Here is a 27,570-nt window from a genome sequence, read left to right on the forward strand (position 1 = left end):
ATAATAAAAAATGAAAACCAATTGCAAATTGTCTCAGAATATCACGCTCTACATCATACTAAAAGTTATCTCAAAGTTGAACAACCCCTTTAACAAATTAGACAAGGGGAAAATACGTAGTTGAGGAAATCCCGCTTTAGGGAATGCCACGCACAGGAGCACATCAGCTGACTATTCGTAGGACTTTGCGGCTGCGCTTTCTAGCCCCGCCCCGTCTCCCTATGACCTTTGCGCAGGCGCTTTACGAATTTCTACATTTCCGGCCTGATGGCTTCTCCATTGACATATAGAGTGTAGCGAGGTGTTTGGGAAGTATTGGGGGTTATAGGTTTTGTTGTGGGGAAATCGGAAGTTTATCGTAAACTGGCTCAGTAAGATTGAGCCATGGAGGCGGATAATTACAGCCCGGAACATTCAGGTAATGAGTGCGTGACATATATAGAGATGGTGCATGGGATTCCCGCCCGTGTGACCAGACTGCTGCCTAATTGGTGTTGTTCAAGTAACAGCGCACGTGATTTCTGCTGGGGATCATGGGAGACGTAGTTACATAGTAGTGAGACCAGTGCAATGCTCGTGATTGATGAGAGGGATCATGTTGATGATAAAGGCGTCTGGGCTGCCTGATATTTCGCTTCCTGGGAGTCATGGGGACATGATTTGTCACATCCTCTTTAATTGTGTTACAGATTATTAGTACTAATTGTAGTGATGTCTGACTGACTGCCGTGTCCCCCGCTTCTACAGTTTCCCCTCGTGTAGCTCTGTAGATACCCAAGGATCCTCAGATTCCTCAGTAAAGGGGAGAACAAGCCTGCAGTCTAAGCTTTGCTTACCAAGAGCATGCTGGGAGTTGCAGTTAGAGGAAGCATGCTGGGAGTTGCAGTTAGAGGAAGCATGCTGGGAGTTACAGTTCGAGAGGGAGCATGCTGGGAGTTACAGTTCAAGAGGGAGCATGCTGGGAGTTCCAGTTCGAGAGGGAGCATGCTGGGAGTTGCAGTTCGAGAGGGAGCATGCTGGGAGTTGCAGTTCGAGAGGGAGCATGCTGGGAGTTGGTCGCCAGAGGGCTGCAGCCGTATAAATACTAAACATACTATACAAACACATTTTCAGGGACCTGGAAAAAATTTGTAAAATCTGGGAAATGTATAATGCATTATATATATATATTGGTGGTACCACAGAAAAACAATGTAAAATACTGGAAAACTTTAAATGAGGTTATGTAACAAACTGTAGTAGTGTTTTTGAAGCAAACATGGAAATGTTACCAGTGCTTTTTGGCTCCTTTTAGCCCATCTCACCCTAACCAGGTTCAGTTTTCTACAATGTATATACTAAACATACTATACAAACACATTCCCAACTGCTGTCCTTTATGTTTTTCTTTCTTCCCTAAGGGGCACCTCTGATGCCTCAGGGCAAATGCCCTCTCTTACCTTAAAACTGGCCCTAAAAGTTCAAAACTAATCTGATTTAAGTGAGAAGGGAAGTTTACCTTTATATATTAGAATATAACGAAGTCCCTGAGCGAGTAGCTTTTCATTCAGACTGGCAAGTTTGTACAGAAATTGGGTGCATCCTTGGCAATGGCTCCTGCCCACAACTCTCCTCTGGGACTTGATGGGGGCTCCACAGATGCTGCCACAGAGCATATTAAAGGAAAACTATACCCCAAAATGAATACTAAAGCAACAGTTTATATCAAATTAAGTAGCATATTAAAGAATCTGACAAAACTGGAATACATATATATTTAAGAAAATATTGGACTTTTACATCTCTTGAACCACCCTTTTGTGTGTGCTGCCTCAGAGATCACCTGACCAGAAATATTACAGCTCTAACTGTAACAGGAAGAAGTGTGAGAGCAAAAGGCACAACTCTGTCTGTTAATTGGCTCATGTGACCTAACATGTATAGTTTGTTTTTTTTGTGCATCGTGAATCCTACGATCCCAGGGGGGTAGTGGCAATTTTGCAATGCAAATAATGCTAAAAAAGTATATTATTATGAAAATGGTTTATTTACATGAAGCAGGGTTTTACATATGAGCTGTTTTATGCAATATCTTTTTATAGAGACCTACATTGTTTGGGGGTTATAGTTTTCCTTTAATGCTATTAGAAGCAGATGACCTTTTTACCAATGCGGGATGAACTTTTTACCAATGGCGGAGGAAGTAGGACTTTTTCTTAAAGACATGAGCACATGCGTCGATTTCGGGTTCTTTGGAGCCCACAGTATTTAGTGGTTTTGAAGGGTATTTATACCACTTTATTTTTTATTTCAAAAGGGTTGCCCTATAACAAGTGGTTTTGAAGCAGCACCAAATGACCCCCTGCTATTTTCTGCTATGGTAGTTGCCTAAAAGCGTCTGTGCAAGTTGTTTTAAGTTGCACAAATTGTATATATATCAACTCTTGCATATCTCTCCTCTTTACTTTACAATATAATATTTGGAGGATGGTTAAGAAGCTTTATGAGTGGGAGCCTGTTCTAAGACCGCAGCTTCTGGGCCAGGCAGGTGATTCTCACATACAGCTTGTGACTGAACTAATCCATTTGCAAAATTTTGTTCAGATGATGGTGGTGCAACCCCAGTGCAAGATGAACGGGACTCTGCCTCCGATGATGAGGGAAATGAGCAAAGATCTGAACCAGGAAGCCCCGAGCACCAGTCAGAGGTTAGTGATTGTCTCAGTTTTGGTTTTTAAATGTTCTGCCGTGTTCCCACATTGCCTCTGTTAAATATTGCTGCTTAGGTATTAATATTTTAGTGGCAGCTCTCATTTCATGGTTAAATAAAATCCTCATCTGCTTTATTTTGCAGTAGGCAGTGACTGGTTTATAGAAACACTGGCAGAATGGACGTTGTTGGTTTGCAGGACCTATTATTGGAATTTACAAGCACTTTGTAGTTTCACCCCTAAAGTTGTGCTTGTCAGACTTCTTTTGTTTGTCTTTCATTAGAGGTTCAACATTTGCTCAGGGCTACCCCATAACCCATCTTTCTCACTCTACCATTTTATTTTTTTCTCTCTCTTTTCTACAAAATGTTCAGATCATGCACTCTGCACCCCACATTTAGGCACAGTGGGACTGTCCCCTTGCTTGTACCCTCTGTCCTTTTCCCCAGCACACTAGCTCCTATTATAGTTAAAGGAACAGTAACACCAACAAATGAAAGTGTTTTAAATTAATGGAAATATCATGGAGTGTTGCCTTGCACTGGTAAAACAGATCTGTTTGCTTCAGAAACACTACTATAGTTCATATAAACATGCTGCTGTGTAGCAATGGCGGAAATTGAAGGTTATATGGCACAGGTTAAATAGTGGATAATAGATAACACCATTATGTTCTACAGAGCTTACCTGCTGTGTAACCTGAGCCTTTTCTCCTTTGAATGGCTGCCCCCATTGCTACACAGCAGCTTATTTATATAAAAAATAATAGTGTTTCTAAAGCAAACACAGCAGTTTTACCATTGCAGGGCAACACTGCATTATATTTTATTACATTAAAACACTCATTTTTTGATGTTATTGTTCCTTTAAACATTAGCACCCAAAGAACCTATCCGCAAATTTGCATGTGCTGAGCCCAGTAACACAAATGTCCCCATAGGTATTACAACAGACATGTAATATGCTTGAGGGTTTGCCTATTTTGTTAGCTACTGTGCCTTTACTTAATGCACTCCCCTGCACTATGGGACTGTTTCATGAAAATATGTGCTAAATTGCACAATAGAAACCAATCAGTAATTCAGTTTTGAAAAGCTACTACAATCTGGAAATGAAAACAAAGACCAGCCGTGGGCAAATGTAATTTTTCCACCTATGTAAGTAAATCGGCCCTTGTGTCTTTTTTTCAGCTGAATATTTTGACGTGTTCAAAGCCAAAGGGATATAGTGTTTCTCTTCCTTTATCCCAGTCTAACTCAGGATATATGTGGACAGGACAAAGGGCTCTTGGACACACAGGTTTCCCCCTGCTCTGTTGATTTGAATCTGCCTGTGTGCGCACACATGGTGAAGCTGAAGTCAGCCTAGAGATGCCTCCTTTTCCATATCGGGGCTGACCTCTGTTTCATCTCCACTGCATGTGTGAGCACACAGGCTGATTCAAATCAACGGAGCCGGGGGCACTAAGCAGATCTGCTTCTCTCAGCCTGCAAAAATACGCAGACTGACAACACCTGGAGCCTTCAGCCTGTGTGCCAATAGCATAAGCAGGGGCTTTAGTGCAGCATTTGTGTAGGAAGGCCATCTACCCTCAGTGTACACCTTCACCAAGTTCTGTGGTTCCAGTGTGATAGGTTCTTTCTAAGACCAGGATGCAGTCTGTCTGCTTATACAAAAATGGAGGAACAGCAGATTAATCTAATAGTAACAAGGTATAACCACAAGGTCACTGTCTTCTCGCCTAGGCATCGATGCCATGACATTCTCTTTGAAGTTCCAGCTAGCCTACATATTACCCCCACTTATGTTGCCAAACATGCTGAAATAGATTTGCAGGGGGATTTCTACATCGAGCTGTGGATAGACTGCCTATGTCAAATAAGCACAGCCAGTCTTTATTAAAATGGAAAGAAGCCTCTAATATAACTTATTTATGGAGGGTATAAAATTTGTTGACTATACTATATGCTATACCTGGTTTAACTCTGCCACCAGTAATTGACTTGCATCTGGGCTCCCCAGATTTGCTGAATCATTGTTGGAAATTCAAATTTTACCCAAGGGTATATAGTTTCACTAGCCTAATTTACTCTAGAGGCAACTTGGCCCCACAACCACTGATAAAGATGCTTACATTATTACTAGGTTGATCATCCAGAATTAGAAACACAGATACCCACTCGTATCAAAGAGTTCCCTGCTATAAATGAGAACACATCGTACTGTCTGATGATCTGGGAAGCCTTTAAGGCATGCATAAGGGGTGAATAGCCCACCCAAAATATCTTAAAAAAAAACACAGAAATTCATATGCCACAACAGAAGCTTCATGTAACAATAATCCCTCTCCTGAAACCTTCCAAATATGACAAGACTCCTAGGCGGTGTTTCTTTTAACCCAAACAGAACCAGTTAAACAGGCTAGTCTCTATCACAGAGCCATATTAAAGGGAGTGTTCACCTTTAAATTAACTTTTAATTTTTGAAACAATTTTCAGTTGATTTAAATTTTTTTATTAATTGTAGTTTTTCAGTTATTTAGCTTTTTATTCAACAGCTTTCCAGTTTTCAATTACAGGAATCTGATGGTTAGGGTTCCAATTACCCTAGCAACCATGCATTGATTTGAATAAGCGATTGGAATATGAATAGAATAGGACCTGAATAGAAAGATGAGTAATAAAAAAAAAAAAATATTATTACATTTTATTAAATAAAATAAGAATACATTTGCAGCAGTACAGAGCATTTGTTTTTTAGATGGGGTCAGTGACCCCCATTTGAAATCTGGAAAGTCAGACTAAGGCAAATCATTCGACAAATATTAAAAAATAAAATATTACCAAGCAGGCTCTGATTGGTTGCTGTGTTAACTGCACTGGTTCAGTTTATTTTCTGTGTAAGTAAATTAGCTTCATTGTGCCAACAGTGAGAAGTTTATGGCTGTATCAGAAGTGATATTAAATTCCTGATATTTTCTTTCAGCGGAGTGGGAACTTTAGGATAAAATTGACTGTTATAAGCATATTTTAAAGGTGGTGTTCACCTTCTAGGGGAGTTCAGTTGGTTTCATTGTTCACCAGTAGCAGACTTTTTCCAATTACTTTCTATTTTTGGCTCTGCTGAGCAGAATCCCTGAGCTTCATTAAAGGAAGCTGTTAGAATTGATACAATAGTTTCTAATACTCCACAGATGCTGCTGAGAAATGTATCAGCTAATTGTATCAACTAAATTTATTATATTGTAACTGTTCAGATGCTCCTGGATCACTGAGTAACCAGACTGAAACACTAGAGACAAGAGGAAATTAAAGGGGAACTCTACAAAAACATAACTTGAGCTTTTTGAAAAGTAAACATAATTTCAGGCAACATTGCAGTATACATCAATTAAAAAATATGCAGACTTTTCATGGTTTTAATGGTTTCTGACAGTTCCCTAAGCCCAGCCCCCTGCTCTCCTGCTGATCTGACTACTCTGCAGAGCGTACTGACTACTGTTACTTTGTATCAACAGCCAGCTGTCCTCAGCCTGCATCCTCCACAAACCCCACAATTCCCTGCACGTGATTTCAATAAGGAGCAGAACATGACCATGCAATGCATTGTGGGTTATGTAGTTGCTGCATGCTGTCTGTAAGCTGTGGAGAAGTTGTTACTATTTGTAACATCAGTGTTTAGTCCCTCCTTCCCTGCCAGGATTTCAAATGATGCAGAAAGAGAAGAACTGTTAAACAGCTGGATTGCAGGCATTTATTCATACTTTTTGATGAAACGGATAACTGTGATGGGTATATTAGGGGTTTCTGTATTATGTAGGCCTCTTTATCAAATTTTGGTTTGGAAGACGGAGTTCCCCTTTAAGCTTAAATTTTGGGAAAATGGTAAAAGAAAGCAATTGTTTATGGTGAACAGTCTGAAAACAACTGAACAAAAGTGTTTGGCAGGTGAACAACCCCTTTAAGTAGTTAACATCATGGCACTACTGATATTCGAATGCTCTGCAAATATAGAATAGGTTCATTATTAGAAGAGAGAGCAGGGGCAATACACTGTATCTGTTGTGGTATGATGGCAATACTTTGATAACAATTTGTACACATCTAACAAGGGTTTGAATTATTCCCGCCAGTATATTTGTGTTCTGTTCTAAGCAAATGACTGGCTGCAGAAAGCTTTACTTGAGCAGCTACATGTTTTAAAATTTTTTATCTACCTCTTTGCAGGATGAGCACAGTGATGTTGAAGATCATAAACACAGCAGTGACAGTGGCTCTGACAATGAGAAAGGGACAGAACATGATTCAGAAGACGAGCACAGACCTCGCAATTCCAGTGACTTGGAAAATCATGATGCAAGTGATTCAGAGAATGAAGAAAGTCACAATCGCATTGCTAGCGATTCTGAAGATGATGGACGCAGACAGAAGAACAGTGATTCTGATCGTTCTCCTGTAAAAGGTGCTGCCAGTGACTCGGATGAAGAACCTGTAAGACACTGTGCAAGTGATTCTGAAGATGATGTGCCACGTAAACAACAAGCTAACGATTCAGAGGATGAACGGCACATTAAAAAAACAGCTAGTGACTCTGAGGATGAAGCTCCAGCTAAACATAGAGTAAGTGACACTGAGGATAAAGCTCCGCCTAAACAAGTAGCCAGTGACTCGGAGGATGAAGCTTCACCTAAACAGGTAGCCAGTGACTCCAAAGATGAAGCTCCACCTAAACATGCAGCCAGTGACTCAGAGGATGAGGCTCCACCTAAACTTGCAGGCAGTGACTCAGAGGATGAGGCCCCTGCTAAGCGTAAGGTTAGTAGCTCAGAAGATGAAACTCCATCTAAACATGCAGTCAGTGCCTCAAAGGTGAAGAAATCTGTTGGTTCAGAAGGTAAAACTCGTGGTAAGAGAGCCATTATTGATTCTGATGATGATGATGATGTTCCAGTTAAGCGTGCAGCTAGTGACTCAGAAGAAGAGACTCATCCTAAAGGGAAAGCAAGTGATTCGGAAGATGAAGCTCCTTCAAAGCAGCCCAGTGATTCTGAAGAGGAGACACCAGCCAAGGTTGCAGCCAACGACTCAGAGGATGAATTTCCACGAATGAAGAGAAAAATTGTGTCGTCTGATGACAGTGATGATGAGGATGACCGAAAACCTCTCCAAAAAAAGAAAAAGTCACCACGGCGAAGCTCAGAAAGTGACAGCAGTGACAAAGTGGATGGCAAAAAACTTCAGGCGTCCGAGAGCGATGAGGAGGGAGAGAAAGCTTCAAAGAAGAAGAAATCAAACATCGTTTCGGATAGTGAAGATGAAGATGCAGCTGATAAATCTGGTATTGTTGTTATTCTTTCAACTCAGCAGGGACTGTGAGTAATGTAGCCTGTTCTGTGTTTTTTTAAAAAGATGTCTACTTTAGTATTGCCATCTTATTCCTTAATACCAGTGATCCCAACCAGTTACTCACTAGTCGCATATTGCTCACCAACCCCTTGGATGTTGCTCTATGTGGCCTCAAAGCAGGTGTTTATTTTTAAATTTCAGGCTTAGATGCAAATTTTAATAGCATAAAAATGAGGTGTACTGCCAAACAGTGTGGGCTGCCAGTCAACATAGGGGCTACCAAATAGCCAATCATAGCCCTTATTTGGCACTCTTAGGGACTTTTCATGCTTGTGTTGCTCCCAACTCTTTTTACATTTGAATGTGGCTCACGTGCAGCAAAAAAACATTGCAGACCCCTGCTTTATACAGACCACTGATTGACACCTTGCATGATTGGTATAGTAAAGACACATACTTAATTTGGGTTGAAAAAAGGCCAAAGTCCATCAAGTTCAACCCCTCCAAATGAAACGTGTATTCAAACACACAATCACAGTGAACCCGCCATTCACTCACATAGACTATATATAACCAAATCTATATTATTTACAGATTTTATTATCACTATAGCCTTGAGTATTATGCTTGTCCAAGAAATTGTCCAAGCACCTTTTAAAAGGCATTAACCAAATCAGCCATCACAACATCATCCAGAAGTGCATTCCACAACCTCACTGTCCTCTATGTAAAGAACCACTTACAGTGCTTCAAATGAAAGTTCTTTTCTTCTAGTCTGAAGAGATGGCCTCTTGTTTCAGCAAAAAAAAACCCCTAGAGCCTTCCCAGTTAAGGAGACTCCCAACAAACTGCCATTTAGCTTGCGTTTATATTATAACTGCCATAGTGCATAACCTTGCATTTATCAACATTGAACCTCATTTTCCAGTTTGCTGCCCATTTTTCCAATTTAGTCAGATCACTCTGCAAAGTGTCCACATCCTGCATGGAACCTATAGTTTTGCACAATTTTGAATCGGCAAAAATAGAAACCATACTTTCAATGCCCACCTCCAGGTCGATAATAAACAAGTTAAATAGTAAAGGACCAAGAACAGAGCCCTGCAGTACTCCACTAACACTGGTCTATTTAAAGGAACAGTGCAGTGTGAAAATAAAAACTGTGTAAATAGTTGAGCTGTGCAAAATTAAAAAATGTTTTTACTATAGTTAGCCAAAAATGTAATGTATAAAGGCTGGAGTGACTGGATGTCTAACATAATAGCCAGAACACTACTTCCTGCTTTTCAGCTGTCTAACTCTGCGTTTGTCAGAATGGTAACCATTCTAACCAGTCAGTGGAAACCAAGAGAGCTGAAAAGCAGGAAGTAGTGTTCTGGCTATTATGTTAGACATCCAGTCACTCCAGCCTTTATACATTAAATTTTTGCCTAACTAACTATATTAGAAACATTTTGCACAGCCTATCTATTTACCCAGTTTTATTTTTACACTGAACAATTCCTCTAATCTATCTTTTAGCCATCACTTAAGAGCCGAGAAGTGGTTTAAGTGCTCTTAAGTGGTTTAAGTGCTCTTAAGTGGTTTAAGTGCTCTTAAGTGGGTTAAGTGCTCTTAAGCCGAGAACTTCTCGGCTCCTGGGTTCTCGGCTCTTAAGTGGGTTCAACCCGAGAACCCACTTAAGTGGGTTAAGTGCTCTTAAGTGGGTTAAGTGCTCTTAAGAGCCACTTAAGAGCACTTAACCCACTTCTCGGCTCTTAAGTGGTTGAACCCACCCAAGAGGTTGGACGAGTGTTTAAACGGGGGGGGCGATCTAGTGCTCTTAAGTGGGTTAAGTGCTCTTAAGTGGGTTAAGTGCTGTTAAGCCGGGTTCTCGGTTTGAACCCACTTAAGAGCCGAGAACCCAGGAGCCGAGAAGTGGGATAAGTGCTCTTAAGTGGGTTAAGTGCTCTTAAAGTGGGTTAAGAGAACCCGGCTTAAGCTCACTTAACCCACTTAAGAGCCGAGAACCCACTTAAGAGCACTTAACCCACTTGAGCACTCTTGGCATCTCAGCTCCTGGGTTCTCGGCTCTTAAGTGGGTGAACCCGAGAAGCTACTTAAGAGCACTTAAGAGCCGAGAAGCCACTTAGGAGCCCAGAAGTGCTCTTAAGTGGTTTAAGTGTTCTTAAGTGGGTTAAGTGCTCTTAAGTGGTTTAAGTGATGGATTGTACCGCAATGAAAGAGGAGAAAGAAAAGCCAAGAGGTTGAAGTGTTTAAACGGGGGTGGGGATCTAATGCTCTTAAGTGGGTTCTCGGCTCTTAAGTGGGTTAAGTGCTCTTAAGAGAACCCGGCTTAAGCTCACACTTAAGAGCACTTAACCCACTTCTCGGCTGTTAAGTGGCTTCTCGGCTCTTAAGGGCTCTTAAGTGGGTTAAGTGCTTTTAAGCCGAGAACTTCTCGGCTCCTGGGTTCTCGGCTCTTAAGTGGGTTCAACCCAAGAACCCACTTAAGTGGGTTAAGTGGTTTAAGTGATGGATTGCACCGCAATGAAAGAGGAGAAAGAAAAGCAAAGAGGTTGAAGTGTTTAAACGGGGGGGGGGGGGGCGATCTAGTGCTCTTAAGTGGGTTAAGTGCTCCCAGATCCCAGGAGCCGAGAACCCAGGAGCCGAGAAGCCACTTAAGAGCACTTAAGAGCCAAGAAGGTGCAATCCATCACTTAAACCACTTAAGAGCACTTAACCCACTTAAGTGGGTTCTCGGGTTGAACCCACTTAAGAGCCGAGAACCCAGGAGCCGAGAAGTTCTCGGCTTAAAAGCACTTAGCCCACTTAAGAGCACTTAGCCCACTTAAGAGCACTTAGCCCACTTAAGAGCACTTAGCCCACTTAAGCACTTAGCCCACTTAAGAGCACTTAGCCCACTTAAGAGCACTTAGCCCACTTAAGAGCACTTAGCCCACTTAAGAGCACTTAGCCCACTTAAGAGCACTTAGCCCACTTAAGAGCACTTAGCCCACTTAAGAGCACTTAGCCCACTTAAGAGCACTTAGCCCACTTAAGAGCACTTAGCCCACTTAAGAGCACTTAGCCCACTTAAGAGCACTTAGCCCACTTAAGAGCACTTAAACCACTTAAGAGTGCTCTTAAGTGGGTTAAGAGAACCCGGCTTAAGCTCACTTAACTCTGTTGCTCTATGTGGCCTCAAAGCAGGTGTTTGTTTTTAAATTTCAGGCTTGGATGCAAAGTTCAACCCAAGAACCCGTTACCCCACTTCTCGGCTCTTAACCCACTTCTCGGCTCCTGAGTGGCTTCTCGGCTCTTAAGGGCTCTTAAGTGGCGTCTCGGCTCCTGGGTTCTCGGCTCTTAAGTGGGTTCTCGGCTCTTAAGTGGGTTAAGTGCTCTTAAGCCGGGTTCTCGGGTTCAACCCACTTAAGAGCCGAGAACCCAGGAGCCGAGAAGCCACTTAAGAGCCGAGAAGTGGGTTAAGTGCTCTTAAGTGGGCTAAGTGCTCTTAAGTGGGCTAAGTGCTCTTAAGTGGGCTAAGTGCTCTTAAGTGGGCTAAGTGCTCTTAAGTGGGCTAAGTGCTCTTAAGTGGGCTAAGTGCTCTTAAGTGGGTTAAGTGCTCTTAAGAGGGTTAAGTGCTCTTAAGTGGGTTAAGTGCTTTTAAGCCGAGAACTTCTCGGCTCCTGGGTTCTCGGCTCTTAAGTGGGTTCAACCCGAGAACCCACTTAAGTGGGTTAAGTGATGGATTGCCCAGGAGCCGAGAAGTTCTCGGCTTAAAAGCACTTAACCCACTTAAGAGCCCTTAAGAGCCGAGATGCCACTTAACAGCCGAGAAGTGGGTTAAGTGCTCTTAAGTGGGTTAAGTGCTCTTAAGTGGGTTAAGTGCTCTTAAGTGGGTTAAGTGCTCTTAAGTGGGTTAAGTGCTCTTAAGTGGGTTAAGTGCTCTTAAGTGGGTTAAGTGCTCTTAAGTGGGTTAAGTGCTCTTAAGTGGGTTAAGTGCTCTTAAGCCGAGAACTTCTCGGCTCCTGGGTTCTCGGCTCTTAAGTGGGTTCAACCCGAGAACCCACTTAAGTGGGTTAAGTGCTCTTAAGTGGGTTAAGTGCTCTTAAGTGGGTTAAGTGCTTTTAAACCGAGAACTTCTCGGCTCCTGGGTTCTCGGCTCTTAAGTGGGTTCAACCCGAGAACCCACTTAAGTGGGTTAAGTGCTCTTAAGTGGGTTAAGAGAACCCGGCTTAAGCTCACTTAACTCTGTTGCTCTATGTGGCCTCAAAGCAGGTGTTTATTTTTAAATTTCAGGCTTGGATGCAAATTTTAATAGCATAAAAAAAAGGTGTACTGCCAAACAGTGTGGGCTGCCAGTCAACATAGGGGCTACCAAATAGCCAATCATAGCCCTTATTTGGCACTCTTAGGGACTTTTCATGCTTGTGTTGCTCCCAACTCTTTTTACATTTGAATGTGGCTCACGTGCAGCAAAAAAACATTGCAGACCCCTGCTTTATACAGACCACTGATTGACACCTTGCATGATTGGTATAGTAAAGACACATACTTAATTTGGGTTGAAAAAAGGCCAAAGTCCATCAAGTTCAACTTATAGATATATAGACTATATATAACCAAATCTATATTATTTACAGATTTTATTATCACTATAGCCTTGAGTATTATGCTTGTCCAAGAAATTGTCCAAGCACCTTTTAAAAGGCATTAACCAAATCAGCCATCACAACATCATCCAGAAGTGCATTCCACAACCTCACTGTCCTCCTATGTAAAGAACCACTTACGGTGCTTCAAATGAAAGTTCTTTTCTTCTAGTCTGAAGAGATGGCCTCTTGTTAGCAGCAAAAAAAAACCCCTAGAGCCTTCCCAGTTAAGGAGACTCCCAACAAACTGCCATTTAGCCTGCGTTTATATTATAACTGCCATAGTGCATAACCTTGCATTTATCAACATTGAACCTCATTTTCCAGTTTGCTGCCCAGTTTTCCAATTTAGTCAGATCACTCTGCAAAGTGTCCACATCCTGCATGGAACCTATAGTTTTGCACAATTTTGAATCGGCAAAAATATAAACCATACTTTCAATGCCCACCTCCAGGTCGATAATAAACAAGTTAAATAGTAAAGGACCAAGAACAGAGCCCTGCAGTACTCCACTAACACTGGTCTATTTAAAGGAACAGTGCAGTGTGAAAATAAAAACTGTGTAAATAGTTGAGCTGTGCAAAATTAAAAAATGTTTTTACTATAGTTAGCCAAAAATGTAATGTATAAAGGCTGGAGTGACTGGATGTCTAACATAATAGCCAGAACACTACTTCCTGCTTTTCAGCTGTCTAACTCTGCGTTTGTCAGAATGGTAACCATTCTAACCAGTCAGTGGAAACCAAGAGAGCTGAAAAGCAGGAAGTAGTGTTCTGGCTATTATGTTAGACATCCAGTCACTCCAGCCTTTATACATTACATTTTTGCCTAACTAACTATATTAGAAACATTTTGCACAGCCTATCTATTTACCCAGTTTTTATTTTTACACTGAACAATTCCTTTAATCTATCTTTTAGCCATCACTTAAACCACTTAAGAGCACTTAACCCACTTAAGAGCACTTAAACCACTTAAGAGCACTTAACCCACTTAAGAGCACTTAACCCACTTAAGAGCACTTAACCCACTTAAGAGCACTTAACCCACTTAAGAGCACTTAACCCACTTCTCGGCTGTTAAGTGGCTTCTCGGCTCTTAAGGGCTCTTAAGTGGGTTAAGTGCTCTTAAGTGGGTTCTCGGCTCTTAAGTGGGTTAAGTGCTCTTAAGTGGGTTAAGTGCTCTTAAGTGGGTTCTCGGCTCTTAAGTGGGTTAAGTGCTCTTAAGTGGGTTAAGTGCTCTTAAGTGGGTTAAGAGAACCCGGCTTAAGCTCACTTAACCCACTTAAGAGCACTTAACCCACTTAAGAGCACTTAACCCACTTAAGAGCACTTAACCCACTTAAGAGCACTTAACCCACTTAAGAGCACTCTCTGCGTCTCGGCTCCTGGGTTCTCGAGAAGCCACTTAGGAGCCCAGAAGTGCTCTTAAGTGGTTTAAGTGATCTTAAGTGGGTTAAGTGCTCTTAAGTGGTTTAAGTGATGGATTGTACCGCAATGAAAGAGGAGAAAGAAAAGCCAAGAGGTTGAAGTGTTTAAACGGGGGTGGGGATCTAGTGCTCTTAAGTGGGTTCTCGGCTCTTAAGTGGGTTAAGTGCTCTTAAGAGAACCCGGCTTAAGAGCACTTAACCCACTTAAGAGCACTTAACCCACTTAAGAGCACTTAACCCACTTAAGAGCACTTAACCCACTTAAGAGCACTTAACCCACTTAAGAGCACTTAACCCACTTAAGAGCACTTAACCCACTTAAGAGCACTTAACCCACTTAAGAGCACTTAACCCACTTAAGAGCACTTAACCCACTTAAGAGCACTTAACCCACTTAAGAGCACTTAACCCACTTAAGAGCACTTAACCCACTTCTCGGCTGTTAAGTCGCTTCTCGGCTCTTAAGGGCTCTTAAGTGGGTTAAGTGCTTTTAAGCCGAGAACTTCTCGGCTCCTGGGTTCTCGGCTCTTAAGTGGGTTCAACCCGAGAACCCACTTAAGTGGGTTAAGTTGTTTAAGTGATGGATTGTACCGCAATGAAAGAGGAGAAAGAAAAGCCAAGAGGTTGAAGTGTTTAAACGGGGGTGGGGATCTAGTGCTCTTAAGTGGGTTCTTGGCTCTTAAGTGGGTTAAGTGCTCTTAAGAGAACCCGGCTTAAGCTCACTTAACCCACTTAAGAGCACTTAACCCACTTAAGAGCACTTAACCCACTTAAGAGCACTTAACCCACTTAAGAGCACTTAACCCACTTAAGAGCACTTAACCCACTTAAGAGCACTTAACCCACTTAAGAGCACTTAACCCACTTAAGAGCACTTAACCCACTTAAGAGCACTTAACCCACTTAAGAGCACTTAACCCACTTAAGAGCACTTAACCCACTTAAGAGCACTTAACCCACTTAAGAGCACTTAACCCACTTCTTGGGTCTGAAGTGCTCTTAAGTGGCTTCTCGGCTCCTGGGTTCTCGGCTCCTGGGATCTCTGCTTTTAAGTGGGTGAACCCACTTAAGAGCCGAGAAGCCACTTAAGAGCCGAGAAGTGGGTTAAGTGCTCTTAAGTGGGTTAAGTGCTTTTAAGCCGAGAACTTCTCGGCTCCTAGGTTCTCGGCTCTTAAGTGGGTTCAACCCGAGAACCCACTTAAGTGGGTTAAGTGCTCTTAAGTGGGTTAAGAGAACCCGGCTTAAGCTCACTTAACTCTGTTGCTCTATGTGGCCTCAAAGCAGGTGTTTATATTTAAATTTCAGGCTTGGATGCAAAGTTCAACCCGAGAACCCGTTACCCCACTTCTCGGCTCTTAACCCACTTCTCGGCTCCTGAGTGGCGTCTCGGCTCCTGGGTTCTCGGCTCTTAAGTGGGTTCTCAGCTCTTAAGTGGGTTAAGTGCTCTTAAACTGGGTTCTCGGGTTGAACCCACTTAAGAGCCGAGAACCCAGGAGCCGAGAAGCCACTTAAGAGCCGAGAAGTGGGTTAAGTGCTCTTAAGTGGGTTAAGTGCTCTTAAGTGGGTTAAGTGCTCTTAAGTGGGTTAAGTGCTCTTAAGTGGGTTAAGTGCTCTTAAGTGGGTTAAGTGCTCTTAAGTGGGTTAAGTGCTCTTAAGTGGGTTAAGTGCTCTTAAGTGGGTTAAGTGCTCTTAAGTGGGTTAAGTGCTCTTAAGTGGGTTAAGTGCTCTTAAGTGGGTTAAGTGCTCTTAAGTGGGTTAAGTGCTCTTAAGTGGGTTAAGTGCTCTTAAGTGGGTTAAGTGCTCTTAAGTGGGTTAAGTGCTCTTAAGTGGGTTAAGTGCTCTTAAGTGGGTTAAGTGCTCTTAAGCCGAGAACTTCTCGGCTCTTACGTGGGTTCAACCCGAGAACCCACTTAAGTGCTCTTAAGTGGGTTAAGTGCTCTTAAGTGGGTTAAGTGCTTTTAAACCGAGAACTTCTCGGCTCCTGGGTTCTCGGCTCTTAAGTGGGTTCAACCCGAGAACCCACTTAAGTGGGTTAAGTGCTCTTAAGTGGGTTAAGAGAACCCGGCTTAAGCTCACTTAACTCTGTTGCTCTATGTGGCCTCAAAGCAGGTGTTTATTTTTAAATTTCAGGCTTGGATGCAAATTTTAATAGCATAAAAAAAAGGTGTACTGCCAAACAGTGTGGGCTGCCAGTCAACATAGGGGCTACCAAATAGCCAATCATAGCCCTTATTTGGCACTCTTAGGGACTTTTCATGCTTGTGTTGCTCCCAACTCTTTTTACATTTGAATGTGGCTCACGTGCAGCAAAAAAACATTGCAGACCCCTGCTTTATACAGACCACTGATTGACACCTTGCATGATTGGTATAGTAAAGACACATACTTAATTTGGGTTGAAAAAAGGCCAAAGTCCATCAAGTTCAACTTATAGATATATAGACTATATATAACCAAATCTATATTATTTACAGATTTTATTATCACTATAGCCTTGAGTATTATGCTTGTCCAAGAAATTGTCCAAGCACCTTTTAAAAGGCATTAACCAAATCAGCCAGGGGACGGGGTGATATCACTCCAACTTGCAGTAAAGAGTGATTGAAGTTTATCAGAGCACAAGTCACATGACTTGGGGCAGCTGGGAAATTGACAATATGTCTAGCCCCATGTCCGATTTCAAAATTGAATATAAAAAAATCTGTTTGCTCTTTTGAGAAATGGATTTCAGTGCAGAATTCTGCTGGAGCAGCACTATTAATTGATGCATTTTGAAAAGATTTTTTTTTCCCATGACAGTATCCTTTTAAGAGGGTTCTGAAGCCACTTAAGAGCGCTGAAGCCACTTAAGAGCAGCTAACCACTAGAGCAAGCTTCACTAGAGTCCCAGGGGTTCCATTTATACAGTTAGGTGCACAAGTTCAGCTGCACTAATCAAACCCCGTCCCCACCCACCTCAAACTGAGAGAAATCTAACTTCAAAGTAAAGCAGCTTCTGGCAAACTTGCTGTAAGCACAATAGCACGCCAAACTTTACTATAGTACCTAAGACCGAAAACATATTTTTAAAAATTACACCACAGAAGTTAAATCTACAAAACTTTCTTTAAAATCGCAATAAAAAAAAACAACTTTTTTGTGTAGGTTTGTTTGCTTTATTTGCTGTCACTAGCCTGTTCGTAATGATGCATGATGATAGTATGATGTGGAGTTGAATAATCTCTGTATATCACCATATTTTGGAAATAAAAGGCAGGATCTAAGTAGATCTGGATTATCTGTTTATTAGTCAAAATACCAAATGCCCACTTAATAATTCTCCTGTCTCTGTTGTTAAGTACTTCTGGCACAGTTTTTCTGTTTACTATTATAAATGAATTTTAATTAAATCAGTATATTGGTAAAAGATGGCGATCCCCTTTAATGACTTTTTCTAGTAGGTAGAAATATTATGGCATTAAAGGACCACAAACAGCATGGGCCCCATTTATAGGTCTGAACCCATAGGTTAAGACTCCCTGCTATCGTCGTAGAAGAAATAGGATGAATATACTTTCAATGTAAAAACCAACCCTCTTATATACCCATTGCAGGCAATAAAAAAAGCCGAATCCTGTCCGATGGAGAGGACTCTGACAGTGATGCAGCTTCTGAAAAACCAAAGCAAAAGAAGAAAAAGTCTGCCTCATCCGACAGTGAGGAGGAGGATGAACGGAAATCTAAAACAGAGACAAAAAGTGCAGATAAATTGTTTGGGAGTGAAAGTGATTCTGAAAATGAGGAGGAGTGAGTATTGACAAATTGTATTTTGTACAATAAAGTGGTATTTGTTACCAGTATTAAAGTGTGGCCAATAGTCTACATGAGCCTGATGTCTCGACTATAATTTCATACATGAGCTTCTCTTTGATCCAGTGATTCTGGTGTGACAGATCTGCTTATAAGCGTGTGGCCAAATTTGAAAGATAGACAACAATTTTGACTTTGGTCCATTTGTCTGCCTCATTCTCTTGCAGACTTGTAGTTTGCTACATTTACCATGTTTGATACCATCCGGCAGTCTTGAGACTGATTTTTTTATTTTTTTTGTTTTTCCCCAGGAATCTAATTGCAGATATTTTTGGTGAGTCTGGGGATGAAGAAGAAGAAGAATTTACGGTAAACATCTTTGTTACTATTGCAGTATGTGATTGTAGTAGCATCATTATAGACTATGTCCTTTTGCCTTCTCTAGTTGTTTTGTCTTTAGTTATTAAAGGGATATTGTCATGATTTTTATGATGTAGTTTTTATTTCTAAATTACACTGCAAATAATTCACTTTACAATATAAAATGTCATTCCTGAACCAGCAAGTATTTTTTTTAGTTGTAATATTGGTGTGTAGGCAACCATCTCAGGTCATTTTGCCTGGTCATGCGCTTTCAGAAAGAGCCAGCACTTTAGGATGGAACTGCTTTCTGGCAGGCTGTTGTTTCTCCTAATGTAACTGAATGTGGGACCTGGATTTTACTATTGAGTGCAGTTCTTAGATCTACCAGGCAGCTGTTATCTTGTGTTAGGGAGCTGCTACCTGATTATCTTCCCATTATTCTGGTGTTAGGCTGCTGGGGGGGGAAGGGAAGGGGTGATTTCACTCCCAACTTGCAGTACAGCAGTAAAGAGTGACTACAATTTTATCAGAGCACAAGCCATGACTGGGGGAGCTGGGATACTGACAATATGTCTAGCCCCATGTCCGATTTCAAAATTAAATATTAAAAATCTGTTTGCTCTTTTGAGAAATGGATTTCAGTGCAGAAATCTGCTGGAGCAGCACTATTAACTGATGCGTTTTGAAAAAAACTGTTTTTTACATGACAGTGTCCCTTTAAGTAATAAGCAGGTTGTTTTAAAACCATGTGATGGTTGTCGTGCTGTCGTTTCATGTTTTTATTTTTATTCTCCTCCATTTGCCACCACTTTCTTCCCACACTTCTTATTGGAATTTAAAGAACAAGGTTTGACTTGCAATCTACCATTTTTCTCTGAAGGGCTTCAACCAAGAAGATCTGGAAGGGGAGAAGACAGTTACTTCAGTTAACAGGCAGCAAGCTGCCGCTGCAGATTCAGACTCTGATGATGACATGAAATCTGGAAAAATGTAATGCCCATGGACATTGTCTAGTTATAAACATAAATGCCATGCTTTCTGCCTTGTAAACTATGGCTTCTCAGTCAAAAATATCCTGTTGATGCTTTATTACATTTTATGCTTACTAAATTCTTACTTATTAAGATGTTGTTGTGTAAGACTTTGTTTACTGGCGTAGAAATAATGAACATTATAAGTGACCTGTCTCATTACAGATGTTTATTCCATTTTGCCTTCCAGGGGTGATTATAAATCCGATTTTGACTTAATGTTAGAAAGGAAGAAGAGCATGAGTGGCAAGCAGAGGAGAAATCGTGATGGTGGCACATTTATCAGTGATGCGGACGATGTAGTTAATGCTATGATAATGAAGATGACTGAAGCAGCTGAGGTGAGTTCATGCCCTTGGTATATAGAGTGAATGGGTCCTGAGGAGCCTTAAATATTTTTTTATTCATTTATTTTGAGCAGGCAACAACTATGAAGTGTTTTATTTGGTTTCTTTAGACCAGGGCTCCCCAACATTTGTAACCCATGTTCCATCTTTAAAAGTAAAAATAAGTTTAAGCATGTGAAAAGTTCCTGAGGGTGCCAAATATGGGCTGTAATTGACTGTTGGTAGCCCCTATGTGGACTGGCAGCCTACAGGAGGCTCTGTTTGGCAGTACACCTGGTTTTTGCGCAACCAAAACTTGCCTCCAACTCAGGATTTCAAAAATAAGCCCCTGCTTTGAGGCCACTGGGAGGGACATACAATTGATTGGTGAGCAACATGTTACTCACGAACTGCTTCAGACCTTTACATTGTGACATACTAAATCTGCCTGATGAGACTGGATACACTTAAGTGATTGCATAATCTTATTTTGGTCCCAATTGTCCATTTTCGACAGTTGTTGTTCATTAGCAGGCTCCATGATCAAATCTCAACAGGGAACCATATTTTAGTTAGACTCCATATACAGACTCTTAAGGTAAAACTTCATTTGATTCCATTCAGATTTTAATGAGACAACCTCATAGTTTTTATTCATATGAAGACCATTTCAGTGTGTTGTTCAAATGTGTGCATTGAATAGTCTTGTATTATTCAATAATTATTTTATGTCCTCTGACTGTAATATGGGACAGAACATGATTAAACTGAATTAGATGATTGTTTTCCAATACATTTAAAGAGCTGGACACATTTACCGAATGGATTCTCAAAAATGTCTGCTCTACATTACCAGTAGTTGCTCAGCTAGCTGGCAGTGGAGCGATACAGGTTTGCCATGTCTTCAACTTCGAAGCAACATAAATGTCACAATTCTGTATTATAGGAGGACAGAAACCTTAACTCCAGCAAGAAACCTGCACTAAAGAAACTCACTTTGCTTCCTACAGTTGTGATGCACCTCAAAAAGTAAGTACCCTCTAATATGGAGGTAGGTGGTGTTAGAGGCTTGTTTTTTAAGGTAATTTTGCCACATTCTCAGAAATGCTGATTCATAAAGTTTAGGCGTAAATGAGCGATTGCACTACAATTTACAGATAGGGTTCCCACCTTTTGTGGGAAAAAAATACCGGCCTTCCTATATATTTGTTTTTTTCCCTTTTAATAACATTGGGATCAACCATCATTTTTACCGACTAGGCCGGTAAAATACCGGCCAGGTGGCAACTCTATTCACAGGACAAGGTCCTGAGGCTGTAGTATGATCGGATCATTATCCCCTGTATTGGATCATCCCAATTTAATCAGGTAGAGATCCTCAACAAACAAGCGGATCTTAACTGAGTTGTTCAGTATAAAAACTGCGTAAATAGGCTGTCCAAAATAAAAACATTTTCAATATAGTTAGCCACAAATGTAATGTATAAAGGCTGGAGTGACTGGATGTCTAACATAATAGCCAGAACACCACATATGGGTCATAACTGTTTGCTTTTGAATCTGACCTTCATAAACAATCTATTTGATCAGTTTTGTCCCATATGGGCCACTTAAAGTGATACTGACACAAAAAATTGTCTTTTCAAAATATGAATTTACATTAAAAGTTACCTATAGGTCATGTTGATCGTTTTTCATTGATGATCTTTTGTAAATAATTGTTACGTGGAGTTCCTAAACCTGACTGTTTTGCCAACCTGACTGTCCCTTCTAAACCTGTTAGTTAGAGTTTAACGGACTCCTGCTGCACAAATAGGGCAGCCTCCTCATAGAGCAACACGGGACTAGGAATGGTAATGTAAAAATACTTTTATGGCAAAATTATAAATAGCATTAAAAGACAACGTTATGATAGATCTATAAAAAGGTTATTTTCTGATGTCAGTCGCTTTAAAGTCGCTGACTAAGAGTTAGAGGCTGTAAAATTGGGTTCTGGGCGATTTATCAGACATCTGTTCAATCCAGCCTTTACAGATTACATTTTTGGCAAACTATATTACAAACTTTTTTTATTTTGCACATACTATCTATCCAGTTTTTATTTTTACACTGAACTGTTCCTTTAAGGAGTATGGCTAGCTTAATTGGGTAGCCTGTCTAAATTCTGATTTCATTAGTCCTACTGCAGGTAACCGATCAGAACTATTAGCTGCTGTTGGTTCAGAATATTTATTTATATCCTTCTCCACTTCCCCATACTATGGTTTCCTCTGTAAGGCATAATGTGTGTTTTTTTTTTTTAAGGTCTAGGCTTATTTTACAGAGCTTGAAAGTCATTGGGTGTACTATTTTTTTATGTATTTGTATTTTTTATTTCATGATCCTTAACTGATTTTTTGACAGGCAAGATCTGAAGGAGACATTTATTGACAGTGGTGTCATGTCTGCCATTAAAGAATGGCTCACTCCCCTCCCTGATCGTAGTTTGCCGGCATTAAAGATTAGAGAGGAGCTGCTTAAAATACTTCAAGAGGTATATGCGTTTTGCTTGCTTTCTTCATCAAGAGGGTAGCTTTGCTGTCTTTCCTTTTGCTGCACACTTTCTCTTTTTACAATGGTATTATTTATTCTCATCCTTAAGCTTCCCAGTGTGAGCCAGGAAACTTTAAAGCACAGTGGCATTGGCAGAGCTATCATGTATCTCTACAAACACCCAAAAGAATCAAGACCAAATAAAGATATTGCTGGAAAGCTGATAAGTATGTACAAAGACTCTACATGTATGATGATAACCATGAAAGTACTGCCTTATTCTAAAGAAGGGTTGACTGAACTTTAACTGCAACCCCATTTGTAGGTCAATAGTATTTTGTGGGCTGAATTTTAGACATCCTCCGTTTACAGAAATCTTTTTACTAGTCATTATATTTAGTTACTTTGCTTACAGATACAATATACAATGTCATAATTAGCAGGGTAGACAGGAGTGATTAAAATTAATATTTGGGCTGTAGTGGTAAAATGCCCTTTTCCAAATATCAGATCTTTACTCCTGTTTGCTGAAAACCAAGAAAGAAAGAAAGAAACTGTGATTATAAGCCACAGATCTAGCCTGTTTTTATTTTTTAAACGTTAGTCTCTCAAAGTAATGTGTCCATCTTTTCAGATGAATGGTCCCGGCCCATATTTGGGCTCACATCTAACTATAAGGGAATGACTAGAGAAGAGAGAGAGCAGAGAGATATTGAGCAAATGCCACAGCGCCGAAGAATGAGCAGGTAAAATATGCCAGTAATACAGACCTGCAGTTACATCCTGAAACTACTGACGCTCCCCTCACGCATTGAAAAGTACTGTATGTCTCACCCAAGGTCTCCAGGTTATTATGCTGAATAATGAAGGATTTGGAGAGTATTACATAGTACATAGGTAGTACCCCCCCGCCTATGAAATAAACTTAAGTCCAAGGTTGTTACGTAGGCATAAGGGCTATTACCTATGTACTATGTGATGTATTCTAATTCCTTCATTGTTCTGCGTAACTTCTCTTTTATGTGTTTTTTTTTTTTCCTATTCTGCCAAACCATGTTTACGTATAAAGGTAGCGTTTAAATGCTACAAAGGTTGCGTATAGAGATTTTCCCCAAGTTAACCTGTTTCTGCTGAACTTATTACTTTTTCTACAGTTCAGGGGGGCAGACACCACGCCGGGACCTCGATAAAGTTTTGACAGGAGAAGAGAAGTAAGTATGATGGCAGGGATGCTTCTGTTCTATCTGTTTTTTTAAAATCAATATTTTCCTATGATTTTGTTCTAAAACACTGATGGATCACTGCTTTGTTTTTACCTGTATTCTTCTTCCTGTAATGAGGATAGTTTCACTAAATAGAAATAATGTGCTCTGTACAATGAACCGGAACTGCAGTCAGCCTTTCAGATAGAGGGGATCATTGTACAGAGGGCTTATTTGTGGACTGGTCATGTCTCCTACCTTTTCCTGGCACACTTTACAAAAACCACAGGAAGGTAAATAGTGAAACTGCTGTTAGTGTTTGCCCTGTTTAGAGCAAAAAAAAATAAAATAACCATAGGTATTTCTTAAAATAATTTTCAAGTATTTGGTGTACAATACCTATTTGTGTTGAACAAGGCTTGTACACGGCCACTTTACTTTTGTATCCAAATCAATTTGATTGACTCTTTAAATTGTCTCCTAAGCAATTTGCCAAAAATGGTTACAAGTTCAAACTGGTTACATTTCAGCAGTTGTTTAGGTTTTTACTATTTGCACAATGCAGTGGAACACATACAGTACCTGTATATAGAGTAGTTCTGTTATCTTGTTGAATGTATTTTCTATTATCCTTGTCTCTATTAGAGCTCTGCGACCAGGTGAGCCAGGATTCTGTGCTCGTGCCAGAGTTCCTCTACCCTCAAACAAAGATTATGTAGTCCGTCCGAAGTGGAACGTAGAAATGGAAACCTCTCAGGTGAGTTGCCTCTTTTAATGTACCTTTAGGTTGATCTGAGATCTGTTCTGAACCTAGGCATATCCAAAGTTTTCCCTTTAAATGTACCTTTCCAATGTTTTCTTCTTTATCACTTGGAAATAAACCATGAGCCCTACAAAGGGATCCATTTCATACCTTAACCATTTTGTACTCGTGTTTTGCCTTTCCTTTCTCCTCCTTTTTTCTTTTTGCTCTTTTCTGTCCCCTTTGGTGGATTCTTGACTCAGTATGGAAGTGCTCGGAAAGGAATAAGCCGCTTGGAGAAGCATAAGAGACGTTTTGCTGAGCAGAAAAGGCTCACGAAAACAGCTCATGTTGTCAAATTCAGCATTGAGGGGAATAGAATGCCCCTGTGAGATGTGATCAGCAAACCTCTGAGTCTGCTTGAGAGGTATCCTCTATTAGCCCCTCTCCTGGTGTGAGTTAAGAAGGTCCTGTGTGTGCGGTGCATGCACTAATAAATTCAGATTTGAACCATTTCTTCTAACTCAGCAGCTTGTCCTGTTTGGCTTGTCTGACAATAAACGTAGTAGTGCCTCAACAACTATAATGATTGTAAAATCACAGAATAAATACAAAACTGATTTGGCTTAGGCAACCACTAGCCACCTGATACAAAGTAGGACAAGTGAATAGGAGAAGAATAACAACAGAAAACCTGACCAGTACAAAACAGGGAAGAGGGGGAAAAAATTAATCCTAGTGGAAAGATGAACAGGGGCTTAATCGCATAAAAATGGGGGAGACCCAAAATCCCTGCAGTCTGTTGGCATATACTGTATAATATATAGTGCAATGATATATATGGTATCATTCCATCATGGCATAAGTTATATGTGTAATCTTCTTACTAGGGGATATTTATGGCGAAATGTCCTGGAGCTCAGAGTAGCTCAGTATGAGTTTTTCAGTTGCAATAAGGGGCAGATTTATCAAGGGTCGAATTTCAAAGTGCAAAAAAACTTTGAAATTCTACCATCGAATAGGCTATTCCGACATTCGAATTCAAAGGATTTTTAAGATCGCACGATTTCACTTTGCTTTCTAAAAACTTAGCCAAATGTTGGCTATATATTCTAGGAGGTCCCCATAGGCTAACATAGCAATTCGGCAGGTTTAAGGTGGCGGTGTTGAAGTCAAAGTTTTTTAAAGAGACAGTACTTCGATGGTCGAATAGTCAAAGCATTTTCACTTTGAAACAAAGTCCTATTCGATGGTCAAGTACCCAAAAATTACTTTGAAATTCGAGGTTTTTCAATTGGAATATTCACTTCGACCCTTTCTATATGTGCCCCTAAATGAATAACTTTCCACTGAAAATTGTATTTCAATACATTAGGCAAACTGCAAGCTTGAACAACACACACTTTATACAATGTCATTTAAAGTACATTATTACGGATAATTTTAGTTAATTTTAATAGTCCTTGGTGTTGCAGTTTAACAGCAACGGGAAGACTGTAGGTTGAACATACCTCTCATAACCTTGTCAATGATAGGGGTGTATTATTCTTCCTAATACATATGAATGTCTCTGTGTAAAACATAAAATTGCAGTCTTCATTCTTATATTGGAGACAGTAGAACTAAATATAATAGTCATACAAATCTTTTTGTACAGGGGAACATGGAGTGGTTGTTGCGATGAGTAAAAAGCATATAATGCACATTTCCCATGTGCCATACTAGTTTTACTATTCTATCTGGATAATGATATTTACATGCCATTGTGAATTGCTGATTACTTAATACCGGGAGTGTGGAAAAAGATCAGACCAAGTTAAAGTCCAAAATAATTACATGTTACAATCAGAAAGGGTGCTGCAGGAGTTGAACCTCCATTCTTCCCACACATTTGTTAACACAGTTAAGAGGCATTGTTAATGCAAAATTGTCCTTAAAGGGCATGTAAAGGCAAAAAAATTAAATCCCATTTTTACTTTCTTTAATGAAAAAGAAACCTAGCTCCAATATACTTCAATTAAAAAATGTGTACCATTTTAATAAGAATCCTGATGGTATGCAGTTAAATTCTCCCTCCATTTACCTCTATGGATAGGAATTGTCAGATGGTCCCCAACTGCTCTGCAGGGAAACGAGCCTTCCCAGCTTTGCAGAATTCAAGCAGTTTTGTTTGTTTCCCTTTAGAGCAGTCAGCGACTGTGTTAAGATTTGTATTGGATTTTATTTTTGCCTTTACATCCCCTTTACTGTTTCCAACTCCAGCTGCAGGGACAAAGATCATACAGATAAACTGGGATTCTGATTGAAGGATTATTTTACTGCAGCCATTGGTTCTGCAGAGTTGGAGAAAGTTTGTATCAAACAATACAAAAAGTATAAAATCCACATCAGATTACATGACAACACAGGACCCAGTGCAGTCTGCATATTCTGGTTATTAATAAATCTTGCTGTATCGGCTTCTGGCAGATATTTGACTTGTGCTGTTTTGATTATTTAGGACGATCCCTAAGCAGCCCAGACCACACTGAGCATGTGCACAGTCTTAGTCTTGCAAAGATGTTTAACAAAGTTACAAGATGGTGACCCCGTGTGGCAACTTTGAAAGCATAAATCATTTGTTTGATTAGGCTTGTGGTGCAGTTATTTTATGTTTAGTATACAAAATACAACATTTCTAGCCTTATTCTATTTCAGACTGCATGCATGGCCAATGCATACAAAGTTAATGGTCCTTGCATTTGTTTGCTCCCTGACTGCTTCTATTTTTATTTTAGCCACTCCTACAGAGACCACACCCCAAATTTTATAGAGCTATCCCACCTAACAAATAGTGACTTTGGGCAGAAATGACGTTATATTACAACAAAGTTAATGTGTAGTTTGTCTATGACAAGGCAACATCATGCACACGCTTGGCATCTGAGTGAATTAAATAATAAGGGAAATACTTGAAGGTTTAGGGAGTCTTAAACCGCTCACAGTCGTGGGTAGTGTCCCCCCTAGTTATGCTTCTCTAACTTTCTCTGTATTTATTTTTCAGTACCAGGGAAGTGCTAAAAAAGGAGTGAGCCGAATTAACAAACAGATGAGAAAGTTTGTAGACATCAAGAAGAAGAACCGATTTGGTCACGCTGTGAAAATCAGCATTGAAGGAAATAAAATGCCCTTGTGACACTGCTGGTTGACCACAGAAATGCCTCACAAGTGTGTCTTAGCTTTGGGGCATAATCCTGCTAAGATCATTAAATTGGACTCTTTGGAGACATTTCCCAATATTTTTAAACTTCTTTTCCCATCCCCTCCATGTAAATTTGTGCAAAGCCTTCCAGAGGAGCCAGCCTTTGCTGCTTCCCATTGGTTCCTTTCAGAAGACAAACTGTGCTCCTTATTTCCAGGTTGTATTTAATGCTGTTTGTACAGATCAGTTTTCTTCGTACCTCGGTGTCTGGAAATCAGACAATAAAATTCTATCTTGTTTTCTAA

At 40.4% G+C, this 27,570-nt stretch overlaps 1 protein-coding gene across 1 annotated transcript; it reads left to right on the forward strand.

The window, feature by feature from the left end:
- The first annotated feature begins 269 nt into the window (after positions 1 to 269).
- On the forward strand, positions 270 to 27,570 carry iws1.S (IWS1, SUPT6H interacting protein S homeolog). The gene is given in 14 exon segments (NM_001089061.1): positions 270 to 418; positions 2,584 to 2,687; positions 6,917 to 8,027; positions 17,693 to 17,885; positions 18,200 to 18,257; positions 19,132 to 19,241; positions 19,473 to 19,623; positions 20,555 to 20,637; positions 22,012 to 22,141; positions 22,250 to 22,367; positions 22,775 to 22,886; positions 23,295 to 23,351; positions 23,988 to 24,099; positions 27,128 to 27,570. Coding segments are annotated over 14 exon segments (2,505 nt in total). The 5' UTR covers positions 270 to 384; the 3' UTR covers positions 27,260 to 27,570.

The sequence above is a fragment of the Xenopus laevis genome, chromosome 5S (assembly GCF_017654675.1).
Source record: "Xenopus laevis strain J_2021 chromosome 5S, Xenopus_laevis_v10.1, whole genome shotgun sequence".
Lineage (NCBI taxonomy): Eukaryota > Metazoa > Chordata > Amphibia > Anura > Pipidae > Xenopus > Xenopus laevis.